The following is an 18010-nucleotide window of genomic DNA, read 5'->3' as shown; positions in this document are numbered from 1 at the left end:
TGGGTAAACTAATTTAAGAACACTCTAAACCAAATTGTTGACCCAAGGTTTTTGGACCATTGGGTAGAAATTGGGCTATCAGCCTGTAAGAGCGTTTATGATTATAACTTTTACAGATTTCTTTGTTATTTTGCCCCTCCCCCTCAGGGTTGAGGGGGATTAACAGGGTACTTTTTATAATCCCTTGAAATTTCTAGCTCATGCCACATTGAGGGCACTTTAGGTCTCAGCCTCATGAGGAAACTCTTGTTAAACACCCCACCTTTGGTGGGCCTTGGCCGTGCTGCTGTGCTTGCCCTGCCATACTGTGGATGTCTAAGCCTGGATTCTTACCTACTTTAATAAATGCCCTCAGTATAAAAGCCACCTAATGTTTCCACTTTGCTAACTTAGCAAAACATTTTTAAAGGGGCTTTTACATTGTAACATTGTAAGTTAATTTACATTAGGAATATGAATCAGAGCAACAAATGTACCATACTGCTGGAAATTCCCTTATCATTTCATATGTCGTTGCTAGTCATTTTGAAAAGGATACGGGGTTAGATGAGCACCTTACACATTTACAAAAATGAAATGACTAATTAAAGATAATTCTTTTTTCATAGGTGTCAGCTGTGATGCATGTTTAAAAGGAAACTTTCGAGGTCGCAGATACAAGTGTTTAATTTGCTACGATTACGATCTTTGTGCATCTTGTTATGAAAGTGGTGCAACGACAACAAGACATACAACTGACCACCCAATGCAGTGCATATTAACAAGGGTAGATTTTGGTAAGTATTAGAGGAAAATTCTAAAGCTATACCCAATGGCATACGCAAGGTTAAAAGTTTATTAAAAATGCAATGAATCTTGCTTTTCTATTCTAAGCAACTCTGTCCCTTAATCAGTTTACTTGTTTATGAAGCCATTCCAGAATATACACAATGATGAGAAACAGAAGATTGCCTCGATAAAGAACAAGTAAAGTTGACTGGCACTATGGTATAGCAGGGTAAAGCCACTGCCTGCAGTGTTGGTGCTGGCTTCCCATGTGGACTCTGGTTCGAGTCCCAGCTGCTCCACTTCCTATCCAGCTCTCTGCTAATTTCCTGGGAAAGCAGCAGAGATGGCCCAGGTCCTTGGGCCCCTGCACTCTCATGGGAGACCTGGAGGGAATTCTTGGCTTCAGATAGGCCCAATTCCAGCTGTTGCAACCATCTGGGGAGTGAACCAGCAGGTGGAAGATCTTGCTCTCTGTCTCTCTTTCTGTAACTCTGCCCTTTAAATAAATAAATGAATCTTTAAAAAAAAATGTCAAACTGTTCTTGCTCTGGTTATAGAAAGCAGATCATTTCTACCATGGGTTAGAGGACATTGGGAGTCTGTAAGAAATATCTGTATTCCAGGCTATCATTTCTTATGTAGCCAACACTTGTCACAGTTTTTTTGGTTACGGCAATGCTAGTTAGATGTGAAGTGGAATCTTGAGGGATTTTGATATGCATTTCTCTGATGGCAAATGATGTTAAGCATCTTATGCTTATAAGCCATTTGTATTTCTGCTTTAGAGAAATGTCTGTTCAGATCATTTGCCTCACTTTTTAAATGGATGAGGCATCTTAATTATTGAATTATAATATTTCTTCATATATTTTCCTTATAAGTTGTTTATCAGATAATTACAAAATTTTTCTCCCATTCTGTGGGTTGTCCTTTTCATTTTTTGGTTAGTGTACTTTGAAACACAAAAGTTTGATAATGTTGAAGTTTTTAAAGTTTTTTTGTTTAAAAGGCAGAATAATAGAGAGTGAGAGACAGAGGTTCTTGCATTCGCTGGTTCACTGCCCAAATGGTGGCAGTAGCCTGGGCTGTGCCAGGCTGAAGCGAGGAACCTGGAGCTCATCCGAGTGGCAGGAGACTACATGTTTGGACTGTCTTCTGCTGCTTTCCCAGGCACATTAGCAGGGGAGCAGCCAGGACCTGAACAGGTGCTATGACATGGGATGCCAGCATCACAAGCAGCAGCTTTACTTGCTGTACAACAGTAACAATAATGTCAGGATAATAGAATATATCTAAGTTTCCATTTTCATGATTTTTGGGTATCATACACAGAAGAGCACTGCCTAACTCAAGGTCATGAGTTAAGCCTATATGGTATTTTATGATTTTTATAGTTTTATCTCTTACATGTAGCTCTTGTTCCATTTGGAATTGACCAGCATTGTGGCATAGCAGGTTAAGTTGCCACCTGCAGTGCAAACATCCCATATAGCTATGAATTCAAGTCCTGGCTGCTACACTTCTGATGTAGCTCCCTGCTAATGTGCAGGTGCTGAGAAAGTAGCTGTAGATGGCCCAAGTGCTTGAGACCCTGATGAAACTCCTGGTTTCTGCCTGGCCCAGCGCTGGTCATTTGCAGCCATTTGGGGAGTGAACCAACAGATGGAAGACCTCTGTAACTCTGACTTTCAAGTAAATAAATTAATTTTTTAAAACTTTTTAAAGATTTATTTATTTATTAGAAAGTCAGAATTACAGAGAGAAGGAGAGCCAGAGAGAGAGAGCTTCCATCCGCTGGTTCACTCCCCTATTGGCCACAACGGGTGGAGCTGTGCCAATCCAAAGCCAAGAGCCAGGAACCTTCTCCAGGTCTCCCACAGGGTACAGGGGCCCAAGGACTTGGTCCGTCCTCCACTGCTTTTCCAGGCTACAGCAGAGAGCTGGATCAGAAGTGAAGCAGCCAGGACTCAAACCGGCACGCATATGGGATGCCAGCACTACAGGCAGCCGCAGTACCAGTCCCTAAAAATTTTTTTAAAAATTAATTTTTATATATAGTGTGAGGTAGAGGACTGACTTTATCTTTTGCACATGGATATGTTTGTTAAAGACTTTTTCAGCCAATGAATCGTCTTGATACTCTTTATTGAAAATAAGTTGACCATAAGGTTTATTTTTGGACTCTGAATCAATTCTACTAATCTTTATTTCCGTCTTTATCTAAGTACTAGACTGTCTTGATTTCTTTAGCTTTGTAGCAAGCCTTGAAGTTAAGAAGTGTGTGTCTTCCAGCTGTATCCTTTCTCATGATTATTTTGGGTGTTCTGGGTCCCTTGAGTTTCTGTGTGAATTTTAGGATCATTTTGTCAATCTCTGCAAAGAAGCCAGCTGGGATTTTGATAGGGATTGTATTGAATCTGTATAATAGTTTGGAGAGTATCACCATCTTAATATTAAATCCACTGATCAATGAACATGGAATATCTTTTCATTTATTTACATCTTCTTTAAATTTTTTTGACAAAGTCATAGTGTAAGTTTTGATTTCTTTCTTTAAATGTATTCCTAAGTATTTTATTCTTTTTGCTGTTGTAAATGAAATTTTAAAATTGTATTCTTGGAATATTTGTTGCAAGGATACAGAAAAACAATTTTTGTGTATGAATCTTGCACCCTGTAATGTTGCTGACCTTGTTTATTATTTCTGATAGCTTTTCAGTGGATTCCTTAGGATTTTCTGCATTTTCTGTATACAAGGTCATGTCATCTGTAAACAGAAATCATCTTACTTCCTTCCCATCTGAGTGTCTTTCATTTACTGTGGGTAGATCCTCCAGTAAAATACTAAATAGAAGTGGCAAGAGTAGACAGGTTTGTCTTACTCCTTTCTGAGGGGAAAAGCATCCAGTCGTTCACCAGTATGATGTTAGCTGTGAGTCTTTGGTTGACGTTCTTTACCAACCGAGGAGGTTCTGTTCTTTTTAAACTAAATATATGCATACATTTTTTTAATTTAATTTTTTAATTTAAATTTAAAAATATATATATATTTAGTTTATTTGAAAGAGATGGAAAAAACCTCCTTCCATTGGTTCATTCCCCATGTGCCTGCAGTGACCAAGGCTGAATCCAGGAGGCAGGCACTCAGTCTGGACCTCCATGGTAGGTGGCAGGGACCCAACTTCTTGAGCTGTCCTTTGCTGCCTCCAGGGAAATGCATTCGCAGAAAGCTGGAATTGGTAGCAGAGCTAGGCCTGGAAGGCAGTCACTTGGAGATGGGCTGCAGAAATCTCAAGTGGCATTGTAACTGCTAGGCCAAGTCCTCCTCCAGCTCTTCTTTGTATGTGTATCACCACCTAGCCCAAAGTCTACATGACAGGCCTTGTGCATATAATAGTTAACTTATTTGTGATGGCAAATACTTTTAAGATAGTTTAATCTCTAAAATCTATTGTATTGTAAACACTTTTTTTTTTACATAAAAGTTGATCATGTGCTCCAAAAATTTGGAATTTGTTTCATTTTAAAGGGTCAAATAATTCTTTGTAGTGAAGCAACATAGCACTTTGACTATTCTTGCAGTTTCATTTTCCCTTACGTTGCCCATAGAGAAAAATAGAGTTAATCCCTGTGCTGTGCTAACAAGGTGAGCTAATTCTTCCCCATAAGATTAGTTCTTTAGTTGCCCAGTTTGGCAGAGTGTGTTGTGGTAGTGCCCATTCAAGTTAGCATCTGCAAAAACTGATTGTGAGGGTCCTTCCTACTCTGAGAACAGGGTGTTCTGTGCACAAATCGCTGCACCTGGGTGTTGGCATGTTGCTCGTGTTCATTTCTTGTTCCCTCTGAGCACTGTGACCTTGTATGTGGTGCGCTCTGCTGACTCTTTCTGTTGATAGCAGTGTATACAGTTTATTCAGGAAAAAATAAATTACAGTAGAATTAGAGCCAGAAATGAAATGAGTGATGCTTCAAAGTTAAATAAAGGGAGTACAGTTGTTTATGTTGTTTTCTCTTAAGCCTATAGCAGCTATCTGGGTAAAGAGTTTTGGCAAATGCCATGGAATCATTGTGAGAATAAAGATGTTACAAATGTAAACAGAGAGGCACCTAAGCACTCCTTGACAGTGAGATTATTGGCGGAATCTTCAGGCATGCTTTTTACTTTACATTGTTGACCATATTATTACATTTTTATAAAAACTGAAAATAATTATTTCTCAATGCAATTGCACTTTATTTTTTCAGATTTGTACTATGGTGGGGAAGCTTTCTCTGTAGAGCAGCCACAGTCTTTTACTTGTCCCTATTGTGGAAAAATGGGCTATACGGAGACATCTCTTCAAGAACATGTTACTTCTGAACATGCAGAAACATCGACAGAGGTGGTAAGTGAAGCAGCCTCGTGTCTAAACTGCTGTGGTCAAGTACATTATTCCTAACACTAATCAAGCTAGGTCACTACCATCAGTCTTCTGCTCAGTATACTGATATTGTTTGCAAAATCATTATTAAAATGATGTTATATAGCAAATTTTACAATTCTTGGAGGCTGCATTTATACTAGAAGAATGCCCTTTATTTGTCCACACTAGCCTTTTTTGCCTTATGACTAAGAGCACAGCATGGAATCTTGAACAAATTTGAAGAACTTTCATTAAATATGTTGTGAAAAAGTTAAGAGGACACCCCTGCAGCACACCTTTTTATTGTATTCTTGCTATTGCTATCTTCTTGATTTTTCTTCTATGAGAAGATTTTTTAATTTTGGTCATATATTAAGTAGTAATCCATTGCCACATCTCATTGTAGCCTATCCCTGACCTTTCTTGGTTTTTATCAGGTCAAATCTCTTGCTTCCTAGGTCAAGGCCCTGAGGTCCCCCGAAGTTCTTCCTTCCCTGATCTTTTCCAGTGGCTAAAAGCCAAGGATCCAGAATAATGCACAGTCTTACTTGAAAACTTTTTGGATTGTTTACTTGACATCTGAGTCAGCATGCATCCAACTTCAAGAAATGATAAAGTCCACCCAAAAGATTCTCTCCCATACCTCTTTACCATTGGTAATAATAGGTAAAGTGAAGATTCTGTATGGAACTATAATAATGAATTTGGAGAACTTTGACACAAAAACAATTGTACATGTGTCAACTAATAAGCCCCTAAATGTACTTAAAACAAATCAACTGAAATCCAGAAAAAATAAAGTAGCATCATGTTCAAGGACATGCAGCTAGTAAGTAGCAGCAGCAGCAGGTATCTAAAGTCAGCCAAAGTCTCTCTAGGTTCTAGAGTCTCTGTAACTCTGCTACAGCTCTGCTTTTGCAGTCATAAGTAATACAAATCTTCCTTCATTCCCATTGACACTGCTAGTGTGATGTTACATTGTTCTAAGATTTAAACAGTTGGTAAGCTTGCTTTATGTAATCCTTGAGCCAGATTTTACTAATAGCTCAGGAGAGTTCTCATCTTAAACCCAGGAGAACCTCTGATCACTACCATCATGTTTACCACTCTTCTTAGTTTGTTTTTTATTCTGGAAAGTTCTTTTTATTTGGTATAGTCCCACATATCCCAATTCAATTTCATATCATCCTGGTTGTTTGGATCATTTATCTTTGATTTAATTTTTGTTAAGTTTGGGCACTTGATTTACCTAGATACATTAAAACAAAGAGTGGAGGAAGAAATCTCCCTTGTGAATTAAGCATTCTTAAAATCATTAAATCCTGGCTGCTTTGCTTCCAATTCAGCTCCCTGCTAATGTGCCAGGGAAGGCAGTGGAGGATGGCCCAATTGCTTGGACCCCTGCCACCTATGTGGGAGACCCAGATGGAGTTCCTGGTTTCTGGTTTAGCCTGGCTCAGACTGGCTATTGGGGCCCTTTGGGAAGTGAACCAACAGATGGAAGGTATCTCTCTCCCATTTGCCTAAAAAGGCAAAGTGTCAGAGACAGATCCTCTGTCTGTGGGGTTCACTCCCCAAATGCCCACAACAGCCAGGGCTAGCCCAGGCCAAAGCCAGGAGCCTGAAACTCCTCTGACTCCCCCAGCATGCATTAGTAAGAAACTGGATCAGAAGAGTAGTAGCCACAGCATGGTTGTGGCACAGCAGGCTGAGCTGCTGTGTGGGACACCTGCACCCCATATTGAGTGCTCCCCTTCTGATCCATCTTTCTAGTAGTGTGCCTGGGAAACAGCAGGTGACGGCTTGGGTACCTGAGTTCCTGCTACTACCCACTTAGGAAATCTGGAATAGAGTTCTTAGACCTGGCCCAGCCCTGGCTGTTGGGGCCATTTGGGGGGTAAACCAGTGGCTAGAAGATACCTCCCTTTCCCTCCCCCTCTCCCTCCGCCTCTTTCGCCTCTCCTCTTTCCTTCCCCACTCCTCTCTCTCCCTCTCCCTCCCCCTCTCTCCTCCCTCTCCCTTTCCTCTGTCTCCATCTCCCCCCCCCCCATTTGGGAGACCTGAAGTGGAATCCCTCACCCCATTTGTTATAGCTATTTGGGAAGTGAACCAGCAGATGGAAGAACTAACACTTCTCCCTTACTCTGTCACTCTTTCAAAAAATAACTTTTTTTTTTAATGGAGGAGTAGCTGGTACTTGAACCAGCACTCTTGACAGGGGATACACACATCCCAGCTGGCAGCTTAACCTGCTGCATCACAATTGCTGCCCCACTTTACTTAGTTTTATGAAATAGAACTCAACCCCTAGCAGCATTGCCTATTTTTTTTCCACGAGAATAGATGTCAGAATTTTTCTGCTTCCTCAATACCTGATACAGAGTTTGAAAATTGCCTTTCCAAATGGTTTTGTGGCCTGTCTTCTGTAGTTGTGTTCGGTTGTATGCCTTCATTAAGTTCTTAGGCTTCTGATCCATAGCCCGAGGCAGTTGCCATTCTGGTTTTTCATATTGATTTTGTGGAATAGTTTGAGGATTTCTCCCTCCTTGTTAACCTTGTCTTTGCATGAATACCACATCTACCTCTGTTCCCACCCATAACACACCCAGACATTTCAACCTGAGAAATAGCAAGCACACAAGAATCTTTAATAAAAGCTGGAAAGGGATTTTTCTTCTTTGAATCACATGAATCCTGTGTCTTAGAGCTAGGGCTAGCATCTTGCTAGTACACAGTGTGGTTTACTGACTGTTGTCCATTCTGAAGGATTGGTTCCCATGCCATACCAGTTGTTAAGTGTTTCAAATGCCTGTTTGTGTATACAAGAACTCTTCAAAAAGTTTATGGTAAATGTCCATTTTACGTGTGTGTGTGTGTGTATAAACTATATATATAATTTTTCTATCTTATTTGGAAGGCAAAGAGATTTCGTTTCTGCTGATTCAGTGCACAGTAGCCAGGACAAGGCCAGGCTAAAGCAAGGAGCTAGAAATTCAGTACAGCTCTCCTACATGGGTGCCAGGGTTGCCAGTTCTTGGCCCATCACCTGCTGCCTTCCAGAATACACATTACCAGGAAGCAGAGCCAGGACTCAAACTCAGGTACTCTGTGGGATGTGGGCAACTATAGTGGCACTTTAAACATTGTGCCAAATGCCCATCATTTTCCGCAAAGTTTTTGAAGCATGCTTATACGTAAAACATGCTGGCTGGCGCCGCAGCTCACTAGGCTAATCCTCTGCCTTGCGGTGCCAGCACCCCAGATTCTAGTCCTGGTCGGGGCGGCGGATTCTGTCCCGGTTGCCCCTCTTCCAGGCCAGCCCTCTCTGCTGTGGCCAGGGAGTGCAGTGGAGGATGGCCCAAGTGCTTGGGCCCTGCACCCCATGGGAGACCAGGATAAGTACCTGGCTCCTGCCATTGGATCAGCGCGGTGTGGCGGCCGCAGTGCACCAGCTGTTGGAGGGTGAACCAACGGCAAAAGGAAGACCTTTCTCTCTTTCTCTCTCACTGTCTACTCTGCCTGTAAAAAAAAAACACACACACACACACACACACACACACATGTTGCCAGCTTTTGTATGTCAGTACCCAGGTGATTCACAGATATCAGTGTCCAAGCACAGCCTCACACCCTACTGTGGTTCACCAGTTATGGTGAATCAAACATTTTTTTTATGAAGTTCAAGAGCAACTCATGTCATTCTGGTGAGGGATTAACAACTTACTGTATCTCCTTTTCTGTTCTGAACATTCTCCTTCCTAAATGCTCAGTTTGCTGTCTTGCTTTGCCACCCCGCCCACCCATGTTTCCTGCATGTGTCCTTTGACTGTTAATTAGTATTTCCCTGTAGGACTTAAAAATCTCACCCCTCTAAACAGCATACCTTTGGGACATTCAGGGGCAATCCGATATATCACTGCTGATAACACTGTCACCACTAGTAAATATTTACTGATAGCAGGGGCCAGCACTGTGGTGTAGTAGGTTAAGCCTCTGCTAGCAATGCCAGCATCCCATATGGGTGCCAGTTCAAGTCCTGGGGCTGCTCCTCTTCCAATCCAGTTCTCTGCTATAGCCTGAGAAAGCAGTAGAAGATGGCGCAAGTGCTTAGGCTCCTGCACCCATGTAGGAGACCCAGAAGAAGCCCAGCTCTGGTTGTTGTGGCCATTTAGGGAGAGAACCAGCAGATGAAAGACTTCTCTCTCTCTCCGTCTCTTTGTCTGTAACTCTACCTCTTAAATAAATTTTTTAAAAATCTTTAAAAAAATATTTACTGATACCTGACATAGCAAGAAAGACTGCTGAAGGGTAGGTGTTAAAGCAACTTTATAGTCCTTTTCTATATTTTCCCTGCCTCATTTTTATCTTGAGACTACACTCCAACACAGGATTTGTTCACCTTCTTAAGATTAACTTAAGTTCACTTGGGACTGAATTTTAGGATACGGAGAACTCTTCAAAACCAAATAACCGTGATACAACAGCATCTGACATAGACTGCATAGTAAAATTTAGTATGGTATAGATTGAGTATGGTGCTTAGTCCCAGGAATCTACATGAACACCAAATGTGATGAACAGTGTGATTTTGAAATTAAGCATTAGTCTTTTTTAAAAAGCTTCGTAATTATCACAAAATTTGTTAGGTTGGGGAAGAATTAAAGGAGGAGTAGCATAGTTTGTAATTTTCAAAATCCATTGAGCTGATGGTGGAAGTGAGCAATATAGCTCAGATGGGATTGCAGATGGGAAGGACCTCTTAAGGAAACTCCAGGGTTGTGGGAGATGTGCAAACATGGTTAGGGAAGCTATGCTTTGTTTTAGCATCTATTTTTTATCATAAAAGGATATTAAGAGGGGCTCCCCGATTTTTCTGATATATGGGATTTAAACTGACTTGCACTGCAATTAATTTGAAAGCCTTCATGCATGCCTGTACCATTCACTAGTGATGTGTAATCAGTCTTCCTTAGTTCATTGTTTAATTTCTTGCAATTTATATGAAGAAAATTATGCTGAAAAGATAAAATATTTTTGACTCATTAGTAGTTCCATTGCACTTCTAGAAAATTCTAACACATTGTTTGGTCCATAAATCAGCAGTCTTCTATTACTCCACTCGAGGAACTTTTTGCTTTCTAATTTTCATTTGATTTACTCCTTATTTTAATTACCTTTCAGAAAAGGAGTTAGGGTTGTCTGCAGCTTTTAAATTCATTCCATATATGTTGGTGGTACATTCCTTCCCTCTTTAATAAAAACCTGGACGTGTTTGTAACACACTGAATTTACATTTTTTTGAATTTTATTTATGAATGTACTTTTGAAATAACATAGTGGTATATGCCAGTTTGGCCAATTTCGTAAGAAATAAAAAAACCAAAAAGAGTGATTTTTTTTTATAATCTAACTTTAGACAATTTTGAATATAATTCTTTTTTTGAAATTCTTATTTATTTGAGAAGAAGAGAATGGGCAGGGATCTTCTGTTTGCTGGTTCACTTCCCAAATGTACCCAGTAGCCAGGGCTGGGCTGGTCCAAAACCAAGTGCCAAGTTTTCTTTTGTCTGTCTTTCCTTTTTTTGTTGTTGTTGTTGTTGTTGTTGTTGTTGCTGTTTGTTTGTTGTTGTTGTTGTTGTTGACAGGCAGAGTGGAAAGTGAGAGAGACAGAGAAAAAGGTCTTCCGTTTTGCCGTTTTGCCATTGGTTCACCCTCCAATGGCCACCATGGCCGGCGCATCACGCTGATCCGAAGCCAGGAGCCAGGTGCTTCCTCCTGGTCTCCCATGGGGTGCAGGGCCCAAGCACTTGGGCCATCCTCCACTGCACTCCCGGGCCATAGCAGAGAGCTGGCCTGGAAGAGGGGCAACCGGGACAGAATCCGGCACCCCGACCAGGACTAGAACCCGGTGTGCGGGTGCCGCAGGCGGAGGATTAGCCTATTGAGCCACGGTGCGGCCATCAAGTTTTCAAATCAAGTCTTTCACAAGGGGATAGACCCAACTACCTGAGCCATCAACTGCTACCTTCCAGGGGTTCCCACTGGAAGGAAACTGGATCAGAAGCAGAGGAGCCAGGACTCAAACCAAGTACTCATATAGGATGCAGGTGCCCCAAGCAGCATTTTAACCTACACCTACCACCCACCACAGAAACTGTGGTTTGTTTTTGTTGTTGCTGTTTTTAATTTGAAAGGCAGGTTGACAGAAGAGAGGGAGAGACAGAGGTCTTCCATCCATTGATTCACTCCTCAGTGACCACAATGGCTGGGGCTGGACCAGACCCAAGCCCAGAACCTGGAACTCAAGCCAGTTCTCCTGCATGAGAAGCAGGGGCTCAAGAGCTTGAGCCATCTTATGCTGCTTTCCCAGGTTCATTAGTAGGGAGCTGGATTGAAAGCAGAGCATCCAAGGATGCTCCAGTATGGAATGCCAGTGTCACGAGCAGTGACTTAACCCACTGTGCCATAGCACTAGCCCACCAGAAAAGGTATTTTCTTTTTTATTTATTTGACAGGTAGAGTTGCAGACAGAGAGAGAGACAGAGAGAAAGGTCTTCCTTCCGTTGGTTCATTCCCCAAATAGCCGCGACAGCCGGAGCCATGCCGATCCAAAGCCAGGAGCCAGGTGCTTCTTCCTGGTCTCCCATGTGGGTGCAGGGCCCAAGGACCTGGGCCATCCCCCACTACCTTCCCAGGCCACAGCACAGAGCTGGACTGGAAGAGGAGCAGCTGGGACTAGAACCGGTGCCCATATGGGATGCTGGGGCCGCAGGTAGAGGATTAAGGTACTGCGCCACAGCACCAGCCCCAAGAAAAGGTGTTTTCAACAAGCGCTCCAGATGATTTGTATTCTTAGCTACATTTAGAACAACACTGACTTAAACCAGTTCAATAAGACTTGTTATTCACAAGTTACCATAATTTTAAGCTGATGTTATATGGAACTTTCCAGCATGCCTCGTAGATATTGCTGTCTCGTGTGACACTGGACGTCTGATAAATAAGAGTGTTGACAGGATGACATAATTTTAGGGCTGACAGCTTACCCTTTGCATAGACTGTTCCTCCTGTGAAAGGTTTTAGATACTGGGGTGTGGAAATAAAGAACAAACTCAGAATTAAGCAGTCTTTGTGCCACTGAGATGCCCCACTGTTTTTCCTGCCCCACTTTGCTCTCATTTTCCTCCTCCTCATTCCCTCCATTACCTCACAGAGAATGCTTTACAACCTTGAGTTACTAGAGTTTTTACACTAAAACATGAATCCACTTAGTTTAAAAGGTGTGGAATTTTAAGACAGGCCTCTGATCCCACTGGCATTGGAGCTTAGTGTTCCTTTCCAAGTTCCTGAGTCCGAGTTAACTTCTTGTAGGCCAAACATGACACCTTGTTTCTAAACCCAGTTTCTTCATATTTGGTGCCAGCTGCCAAACTTAGGTATTCAATGCACCCTAGTAATTCCTTATCCTGATCAATTCTTGATCCTGGTCATTACGGAAGTTGGTTTATTGGTTTTATATTACTTCTCTCTGTATACCTTATTCTGCTGTCTTAGCATAGTTGCTATAATGAAATCCAGAAGATTTTGAGCATAGAATTGAAGTTAATACACACTAATGAAAGATCTTGATTTTCTTATTTTACATCCGCAACTCAAAGGTGCTTCTCTGGTTTGTAGGTTACTTAGGGTTATTGGCCATTCTTAGTACATTTGGCATTTGTGCTTGCTATCTGTTTTTCTCCTAGGAAAATATATCCTCGAGGTGACTGTGTTTCATCTAAGAACATGCATGTGCCCTGAAAGTACTGAAGCTCTACAGCTATCTTTGTGCATTTCAGGTTGTGCATAGATTTTATCCAAAAGCCAATCTAAAGGGAAGTATCTCAGAAGGAGAATGCCTTTTCCTTTTGGTGGTTCTTTTGTCTTTGGATAAAAATCTTACACAGTCTTACGATACTGCAGTAAAACTACGCATAGTCCAGCACTTAATTGCTTTTAAAAATGATGAGTTACACAGAAGAAAAGTTGAATTAGAGAGTAAGTTGCACAATTGCATTGTAATCAGACCTCTGCTGTCTCTTAAGGCTGCTTTGGAGAAGTGTGCCACAGACTTCTGTGTATCTTTGGCATTCTAGACATAAATGTACACTAAATAATAAATTTAAAAATTTCTTTTCAATGTTTAGTTATTTTTCATTTTATTTGGAAGTCATCCACTTTTTCACTCCACAAATGCCCAAAACAGCCAGGCCGGAAGCCAGGAGCTCAGAACTCAGTATGGCTCTCCCACATGGGTAGTAGGGACTCGGGTACTGGAGCTATCACCTGCTGCCTCCTAGAGCACACGTTAGCAGGAAGCTGGGTCAGAAATGGAGGAGCCAGGACTCTAACCAGGCTCTAATCCCTGTGGAATGCAGGGATCTCAAGTGACACAGCTGCTATGCCAGACACCCGCCTCTGAAACTTTTTTGTGACACCGCATTTTCTAGATGATTCAGGCTGTTAGAAAGCCTTACCAGAAATCAAGTTTGACAGAATTGATGGGCTACAGTTCTTACTGAATCCTCTACTATTTTTCACTAGTTCAGGATCTGCTGTGGTTTTGCCTGGTTAAAATTTGATAATAGTAAAATTTGTGCAAAATATTGATCCAGAAAAATGTCTGATCAGTCTTCATTTACTAAACTTGCTCTCTATACTTTCGTTTCAGATTTGTCCAATTTGTGCAGCGTTACCTGGAGGCGATCCTAATCATGTCACAGATGACTTTGCAGCTCATCTTACACTTGAACACAGAGCCCCTAGAGATTTAATATCCTTTTATGAGGCAACAAGGGAAAGAAATGTTTGTAACATTTGTCATTTTGATTATTTTTAAGGATAATATCTTACAGGAGAGAAAAATTAACCTCCAGATTAACTTATTTATTTTTATTTGAAAGGCAGAGAGGCAGGCAAATATGAGCAACAGCCAGGGCTGGGCCAGACAGAGCTGGGAAGAACTCAGTCTGGGTCCTGGTGAGTGGTGGGGTCCCAGGTACTTGAGCCGCATTCTCTTGCCTCTCAGTGTTTGCACTGGCGGGAGGTAGAGCTGGGATTCAGACCCAGGCACTCCCATATGGAATGCGGGCATCCTAGCCATATCTTACCCTCTGTGCTAAATGCCCACCCTCCAACTTTTCTTTTCTTCTCTCTTTTTTTTTTTTTTTTTCTTTTTCTTGGAAGTCACTCAGTGTTAAAAGGTGATTTCTTATTTCTCTTTTTACACAAGTATGACTATTACATGAACCATGTTCATTAAGTGAAAGTTGACTTGCCCATCAGATTTTTTTTCTTCAATTTAAACAATTTAATGATGTATATTTATGGGGCATGGGGTGTGACATTTTGGCATATGTGTACAATGTGTACTGATCAGATCAGGTGTAGTTAACATTTCCTCCTCTTTGACACTACTCTAGGGTTACAGCCTTAGCGCTCTTCTCTTGTATTTTCTCATAAAATATATAGTAGGTATGTGAACCACAGTCACTCCATTATGCTGTGTAACACTGGGGACTTGCTCCTTTCCCTCTCTCCCTCCCTCCCTCCCTACCTCCCTCCTTCCCTCTCTGTCTGTCTGTCTGTCTCTGTTGGTACCCACTACCCACAATCAGATTTCTTTAAGGCAGTTTGATCAGGTTATAGGTCTTCCAGGAGAGTGTTTTCATACAAAAGAAGGAAATCAAAATCTGTTTTGTTGAATACAAAGTTTCTTTAGTCACTTACCTTCTCTGTTCTTCGACCGCCTTACCCTGTTATAGGTGTGGTGTGGTGGTGTGGTGGTGTGGTGGGACAAGTGTCAAATTTTGGGACCTTTCTGTCTTTGGAGTCCTCTTCTCTAGAGAGCCATATCTTGCCTGGTTTCTGAGTAGCATAATGAAGTCAAGCCCTGCTCTGAATTCCTTTCCTGCCTTCATTTCTTCATTCCTTCCCTGTGTACAGTGGCCAGCAGTGTTCTCTGAGATGGTTGACCCACTGGAGCAATTAATTTTGTAGACTCATTGCTTTCGGTCTCAGGTTATGAATTGTTTTTCTAAAACTATTACCTATTAACTTAGGGTGCTGTTTTCCTGTAAGATTTCCATGTTTGTTGCAGTTGAAGCAATTTAAGAGCTCAAATCAGAACTTTTCTCTCTGCCAGACTTCATTCTGATTCTTTGGATTGCCTCCCAGCAGTCATAATCCAGCCTTGGACGTGTTGAAGAAGAAACTGGCGGTTTTCTTGTCCTGCAGCTTGCATCCCTTGCTCAGAGTTCCTCATTTACTAATTGAAAATATGACTCCTTAGATTTAGGGGAAGATAAGCAAAAACTAATGGGAAGATGAAGAATTGTCACCCAACTAAGGAATCAAGAGTGGCAGCCTAATAATCACCCAGAAGTGTATGCTTCATCCGCACATCACTCCATTTTCACAGAGAAACTAAGCAAATAACTTGGAACCAAACTGACATCCTGAGCTTGTACTGCAAATTCAGAGACCTGTAGTGATACCTGTATCCATTCAGTAGAGTATCCCAAATCTACATCCACTTTCACAAGATCTGTGTGTCTGTGCTTACCAAGAAAAAAGTTAAATTATGCAAGACAATAAGAAAGGCATAAAGTGTTTCATAACAATAAAAGGCGTGTTGCATTTTAGAGCCTTACCATTAAGTTCTAGGAAATGGTGTGCCTGGCTGTTATCCTGAAAACATACAACCTGGTCAGGTCTCTCAAGTGTTACTGACCAGGAGCTTTATTTGTGTGATTTCAGGAGGGGTCTTCTGGGTAAGCTACCTCAGCACCAGAACTTTCCTTCTTTTTTTCACTGTTTGGATAGATTTCTTCTAAAGTGGACTTCACACCCAGCTGCCTTTTAAAAACAATAGGGCGATCCTAATGCCACGTTCTTGGGACTGCAAGCCCATGTCGGGAAGCTCTGTGAAACTGCATATTCCAGTGGCACCTGAGGGCTGCTGAATGACTCCACAGCCACCAGCTGGAAAACGGGAAGCCACAGTTGGCTGCGGTGAGAGAGAAGTTCCTTCCGCACTGTTGGACTTGCCCCTCCACACACATGGAAAGTGCGAAGTTGTCTTTGTGAGTTTTGACAGCTGTTACCTACTCCAGACCTTTTTACTCACACTAGCTGTGTCTCATAGATGGGAGTGCGAGAAATTTGAATCTCTTACTGTCAGCAACATTGGGTAAAAGGAAGTGAAGACAGATTAAAACTAATATTCGTAAGGAGCCTTTCATCTCCTAGATTTCAATTATTAATGCTGTTCCTTTTTTATTATAATTTAAGTTTCATTAGCTATATGTTAGTACAACTCTCCTCAGATGTAAAAATGAATAATAATTGTGGTTCGTTATATATAAATTTATATGAGCTTCAACACTGAGATGCTAGTAAGGGAGAATCTCGCCTTGGTTGTCTGATCAAGCAAACATTTGGCCTCACTGGCAGCATAACTATGGTCACCATAGCTGGAGCCCAGGAAGAAATGTTCCCCCCTCCTACACACACACAGCTTTATGTTTGAGTCTTCTTTTAGAGTTAATAGCCCTCATAGAGTTCACATTTACATAGTAAAATAAATGTGCCATTTTAAAATGCATACAGTTCAGGAAATTGTGTGTCTCACAAAGGTGGAAATAATCATTTTTTTTCCTTGCTGTCAAGCACTGTGGTCCTTAACTTTTGAGTTATGATGAATCGAGTGGTGTTCGACATGTACGTAGAATGTTTCACCCTGGCCGGGGATTAGGAGGCCCTCGTGCTCGCAGATCAAACATGCACTTTACTAGCAGTTCTACTGGTGGACTTTCTTCTTCTCAGAGTTCATATTCTCCAAGCAATAGGGAAGCCATGGATCCTATAGCTGGTAAGTTAGTTTCTCATTAATAGAAGAAATGGGGGCAGGAGTGTGGGGAGAGCGCCTTTTAAATTATTTCTTGTAAATTTTTTCTTTATCTGAGAGAGCAAGATAGCTCCTGTCTGCTGATTCACTCCCCCAAATGCCTACAATGTCCAGGGGGGCAGCCAGGGCTGAAACCATGACTAAGCAACTCAAGCCAAGACTTCTACATACATAGTAGGGATTCAAGTACTTGAGAAGGCATTGCTGCCTCCCAAGGTCTTCATAAAAAAGCTGGATTAGGAGCCAGGGCTGAGTTTTGAACCCGGGTACTCTGATGTGGGAAATGGGCATCGTAACCAGCTGCAGTTTTAAACCGTTAGTCCAAGTACCTGCCCCAAGGATTTGTCCATTTAGTCTTACCTCTTATGTACCTCATAGTACACCTATGTTCCTAATGTAGGAATTCCCAATTATTTTATAAATTGTCCTAAAACTAAACAATTTAATTCATTGTTTTTGGCATTTCTTTAAGTCCTTAAAAGCATAATTTAATAATAAATGACTTTATGTAATATTTGTAACCCCAGAAAAGCGTAAAAGATGTCCAAAGTTGGAAGACCTCCAAAATTCCATGGTTCAACCTCCAGAAGTACACAGATAAAAAAGCTAATTGATGAGACTAAAGAATTAATCTCTTTTCATGGAAAAAAGTACATGAGTTTTGTCCTATCACTGGTTTCACTTTACATGGTTTCAGTTACCTGCAGTTACCATGGTCCAGAAATTGTGAATGAAAATCTCAAAAAAAAATTTTTCATAGTTTTTTAAGTTACGGGCCTTTCTGAATAATATGACAAAACCTCACACTGTACGGGCCTTGACATGAAGCACTCCTCTGTCCAGCATATCCGCACTGTGTATGTTACCTGCCTGTAAGTCACTTAGTAGCTGT

At 41.4% G+C, this 18010-nt stretch overlaps 1 protein-coding gene across 5 annotated transcripts in view; it reads left to right on the top strand.

Annotated features, from left to right (window-relative positions):
- The window catches only part of KCMF1 (potassium channel modulatory factor 1), an 86248-nt gene that overhangs the window by 57171 nt on the left and 11067 nt on the right, over positions 1–18010 (top strand). For 2 of the 5 annotated variants that reach the window (XM_051842704.3, XM_051842705.3), the window contains exons 2-5: positions 609–776; positions 5014–5153; positions 13882–13983; positions 16908–17082. In XM_051842704.3, coding sequence (XP_051698664.1) covers positions 609–776; positions 5014–5153; positions 13882–13983; positions 16908–17082 — 585 coding nt within the window. Of the gene's footprint in view, positions 1–608; positions 777–5013; positions 5154–13881; positions 16295–16880; positions 17083–18010 lie in introns of those variants that run through there. The other 3 variants (XM_089326204.1, XM_089326206.1, XM_089326205.1) reach the window with 3 other exon arrangements.

The sequence above is a fragment of the Oryctolagus cuniculus genome, chromosome 2 (genome assembly GCF_051225735.1).
Source record: "Oryctolagus cuniculus isolate XC-2025 breed Fujian yellow rabbit chromosome 2, ASM5122573v1, whole genome shotgun sequence".
Classification (NCBI taxonomy): Eukaryota; Metazoa; Chordata; class Mammalia; order Lagomorpha; family Leporidae; genus Oryctolagus; species Oryctolagus cuniculus.
This window is presented reverse-complemented; position numbering and strand designations above follow the sequence as displayed.